The sequence below is a fragment of the Peromyscus eremicus genome, chromosome 15 (genome assembly GCF_949786415.1).
Source record: "Peromyscus eremicus chromosome 15, PerEre_H2_v1, whole genome shotgun sequence".
NCBI classification, from domain to species: Eukaryota; Metazoa; Chordata; class Mammalia; order Rodentia; family Cricetidae; genus Peromyscus; species Peromyscus eremicus.
Genome location: NC_081431.1, coordinates 46,996,689 through 47,001,025, shown reverse-complemented (window position 1 = coordinate 47,001,025; position 4,337 = coordinate 46,996,689). Strand labels below are relative to the sequence as shown.

General features: G+C 39.3%; 1 protein-coding gene across 1 annotated transcript; it reads right to left on the bottom strand.

Annotated features, from left to right (window-relative positions):
- Positions 1-3,457: 3,457 nt before the first annotated feature.
- LOC131925759 (large ribosomal subunit protein uL5-like) lies at positions 3,458-4,030 on the bottom strand. The gene has a single exon (XM_059281111.1). The coding sequence runs from the start codon at positions 4,028-4,030 to the stop codon at positions 3,494-3,496; it is 537 nt and encodes a 178-aa protein (XP_059137094.1). The 3' UTR covers positions 3,458-3,493.
- Between the last annotated feature and the right edge of the window lie 307 nt (positions 4,031-4,337).

Here is a 4,337-nt window from a genome sequence, read left to right as displayed (position 1 = left end):
GCACATATACACAATGGAGTACTACTCAGCAGTAAAAAACAATGATATCATGAAATTTGCAGGCAAATGGATGGAACTAGAAAATATCATCCTGAGTGAGGTAACCCAGACTCAGGAAAAACATGGTATGTACTCACTCATAAGTGGATACTGGATATAAAACAAAGGTAACCAGAGTACAACCCACAGCTCCTGAGAAGCTAGCTAACAAGGAGGACCCTAAGAGGGATGCATTGATTGCCCACCGAAGGAGAAATAGATGAGATCTACATGAGTAAACTGGGAGTGTGGAGTGGGCAATGGAGGGCAAGGAATGGAGGATGAGAACATAAGGAAATGAAAAATTTGAGTTGGAACATGGACAGAATGGGAGATCAAGGAAAGAAATACCATGATAAATGAAGACATCATGATAATAGGGAAAAACAGGGTGCTAGGGAAGTTCCGAGGAATCCACAAGGATGACCCCACCTTAGACTACTAGCAATAGTTGAGAGACTGCCTGATTGGCCTACTCCAGTAATCAGATTAGTGAATACCCTACCATCAGAGAGCCTTTATCCAGTAACTGATGGAAGCAGATGCAGAGATCCACAGCCAAACACCAGGCTGAGCTCTAGGAGTCCAATAGATGAGAGAGGAGGGATTCTATAAGCAAGGGACATCGAGATCATGATGAGAAAACGTACAGAGATGGCCAGCCAAACTAGTGGAAACTGATGAGTTGTGGACCAATAGCCGTGGAGCCACCATGGGACTGGACTTGGCCCTCTGGACAGGCGAGACAGTTGTTTAGCTTGAACTGGTTTGGAGGCCCCCAGGCAGTGGGACTGGGATCTGTCCCTGGTGCATGCATGGACTTTTTGGAGTCCAGTGCCTATAGTGAGACACCAAGGTGCAGCCTTGGTGCAGGAGGAGGGTCTTGGACCTGCCTCAACTGAATGTACCAGGCTCTGCTGACTCCCCATGGCAGACCTTGCCTTGGCAGAGGTGAGAATGGAGGGTGGGTTGGGGAGGATGGCTGGAGGGTGAGAGGAGGGAGGAGAGGGGAAATCTGTCATTGGTATGTAAAATGAATAGAAAATTTCTAGATAATAAATAAAAATTAAAAAGAAACGTAAAAAAAAATTCCAGCAAAAAAAAAAAAAATAATGTCCCCCTTAGGCTAACAGATTTAAGTACATAGTCATTAAGGAGTGAAGCTACTTGACAGAGATTGGGAGGTATGGCCTTGTTGGAGTAGGTGTGGCTTTGTTGAGAGTTGTGTGTCACTGGGGTGGATTTTGTGTTTTCAAGTGCTCAATTCAGGCCCAGTGTCTCTGTCTCTCTGTCTCTTCCTGCTGCCTGCCATTCCTGGTGTAGAACTTTCAGCTACCTCTCCACCATCATGTCTGCCTGTGTGCCACCAACATGCTTCTCATCATGACTATAATGGACTAAACCTCTGAAATTGTAAGCCAGCCCCAGTTAAATGTTTTCCTTTATGTTGTGCTCATTGGATCTCTTTATAGCAATAAAACATTGCTTAATACACTAAACCTGTTTTCACTTTATCTGTGGTGGTATTAACAAACAGAGCTGAATACACTCTGGATAACAAGACAGAACACATTCAGCCAACATAGAAATAGAAATATAGTTTTAAAAGGAATTAAATCATGTCTTTAATATAAATGTTTTGTCTGGAGCACATTTTTTTTCTACCACATATGGCTTATTAGCATGGCTTCAGACAAGAATTATCAGTTAACTATGACTTACATGTCATCAGAATCAAGTAACCTAGGAGTAGTTACCTGGAAATGTCTACCATAGCACAAATATTTCCACTGAAATATAAAAATTCTGATATAAATGAATGTATTCAGTTAAGTTTGGAGTTTACTGTGTGTTTAGCCAATCTGTTTTAGTTGTTAGTTCAATTTGACTATAAGTGAGGCAATTGACTTCACATTTACTGTACAAAGACCTCTGTGATCTTCATCACTTTGGCTGTAGAGCTTTGGCCTGAAGACACTTACTGATAAAAGGAGATCACCATTGCTTTCAAATCACATCATTTCCTAAGTGACCACTGGCATTAGGAATTTATTAAAAACAGAGTGTTATTATCACAAAAAGCAATTTACCTACCATGTGAACATGTGTGATACTGAGGCACAAAATAATTGTATTTGTGTGTGTGTATGGTTAAAAAAGGGAACTTACGAGTTTTGCTTTCACTATAAGAGTTTTAATGGTCCCATAATTATTGTCTCTATGCTAAGGAATTAGAGGAACCAATAGCTGCTTCGTCCAATAAAAATAGTTAAAAAAAAATAGTAGCCTCAGAAGCAGAAGGACTAATGATTCAGCCGGTCATTGTCTGAGCTAAGCACCTGGAATCTCCTTGAGGAGTTACTTTTACAAGTCCATTCTGTAAGACTCAAAAGTCTGAAGCCTGAAGCCTGAAATCCATGTGCAGCAGAAGCAACCATGGTGGATGTATGTGCTCAAGGGAAATGTCCACTGTGAGGCTGGCTTTCCTCTTCCACATTTGTTTCATTTGTTTCATTTGAATTTCATTTGTTTCAAAGCCTACTGAATGATATCACCTATCTTCAGTTGTCATGTCTTCATCTATCGGTCATCCAGTTGAAGTGCACACACCAATTTTAGATACAATACAGAATCTTAAGCATAAAAGCTGTGTGGTGGTGGCGCATGCCTTTAATCCCAGCACTCAGGAGGCAGAATCAGGCGGATCTCTGTGAGTTCGAGGCCAGCCTGGTCTACAGAGTGAGATCCAGGAAAGGCGCAAAGCTACACAGAGAAACCCTGTCTCAAGAAATTTAAAAATAAAAGAATCTTAAGCATAGACTATATATTATAAAATATGTTCCATGATATTTCAAAATAATCTAGATCATAATAATGATATCTTAAAAAAAGAATATTTGTTTTAATATTTAGGTTATAAATATTCCATTTACTGTAAAAAACATGATTTTGAAATGAAATATAAATTTTTTAAAGTAAAATCAGTAAGCATACTGATTATGCACATATTGTGCTATTTTTTAATACTTCATTCTTATTCTTGAGGGCAAAAATGATGGAAATAAAGAGATCATGGATTTAACCAGAGCCTGGACTGGAGACAATGAGCTACTCCACCCCGAAAAGAATCTACTATAGGTTATATCAAAAGAGATCATGTGCTTCTTCCATTCTGTGTATTTGAGGAGAAATATTTGTTTCATAATATAAGTGATACTATAGTCATCTTCCAAGGACAGATTGGTTCTTATTCTTTGAAATATTAAGTTACATTTTTAGGGGTAAAGTCAAGACATTATCTCAAAGCTTTACCATCCCCAAGATATATGAACCGTCTCTTAATTTTCTCTACCCTGAAATGTTACTTTCAATGGACTTCTTCTAAAGTAAATCCCCATCCTGAGCTCTTATATATATATTTCTGAGAAAATTTTATTGGCCTTTTGGATAAAATTTATTTGCCAGGAAGGATGATCCCATCATACTTTTGCTGGAACCAGCATACGGCCTCCTCTTTGCTGATTCTGTGCTTGGGCCCAATGCAGCCTGTCCTGTGCTTCTTGTCTGCGATGCTGAAACCTGGCCTACCCAGCACCACATAGAAGTCCAGGCCGTAGATCCCAATGCTTGGGTCATATTTGATGCCCAGGTCAGTGTATTCTTGAATCCCAAAGCCAAAGTTTCCAGTATCTGAGAAGTTTTTTTTCTGTAACTCATACTCCCGCATCTTCAGGCCTTTCTCCAGAATCTCTTCTGCCTTGGCTCCACGGACAGTGCAGTGAACAGCAATCTTCTCATTTCTCCGGATGCCAAAGGACCTGATGGTGTATCTAGCTTTGGAAAACACAGGTGTCTGGCCTGTGAGCTGCTCCAACACCTTGGCGGCAGGGGTCAGTCTGTCTCTGCTCTCCCCAACACAGATATTGAGGCAGAGCTTGCAGATGCGTAGCTCCCACATGGCATTCTCCTTTTCGCCTTGATCTTGTGTCATGTTGAAGAAAAAAGGAAGCGAGCTCTTTATTTAATAAAGAAAATTTAACTTTAATATTTGTTCCAAGTCTGAACAGAAATTGAACAGAAAACAAAAACTGTACAGAAAGACATAAGTATGTTTCTGTAGCAACACACTATTTCAATAGTCATAGCTATATATATAGATATAGATATAGATATAGATAGATAGATATAGATATAGATATAGATATAGATATAGATATAGATATATCTCCATTTCAAAGAATACTATAGTATTTATGTGAAAATGCATCCTCTATCTTTGTGTTCATATATATGAGAAA

Coding starts and splice junctions, on each gene's coding strand:
- LOC131925759 (XM_059281111.1), bottom strand. CDS start 4,030: ATGACACAAGATCAAGGCGAAAAGGAGAATGCCATGTGGGAGCTACGC.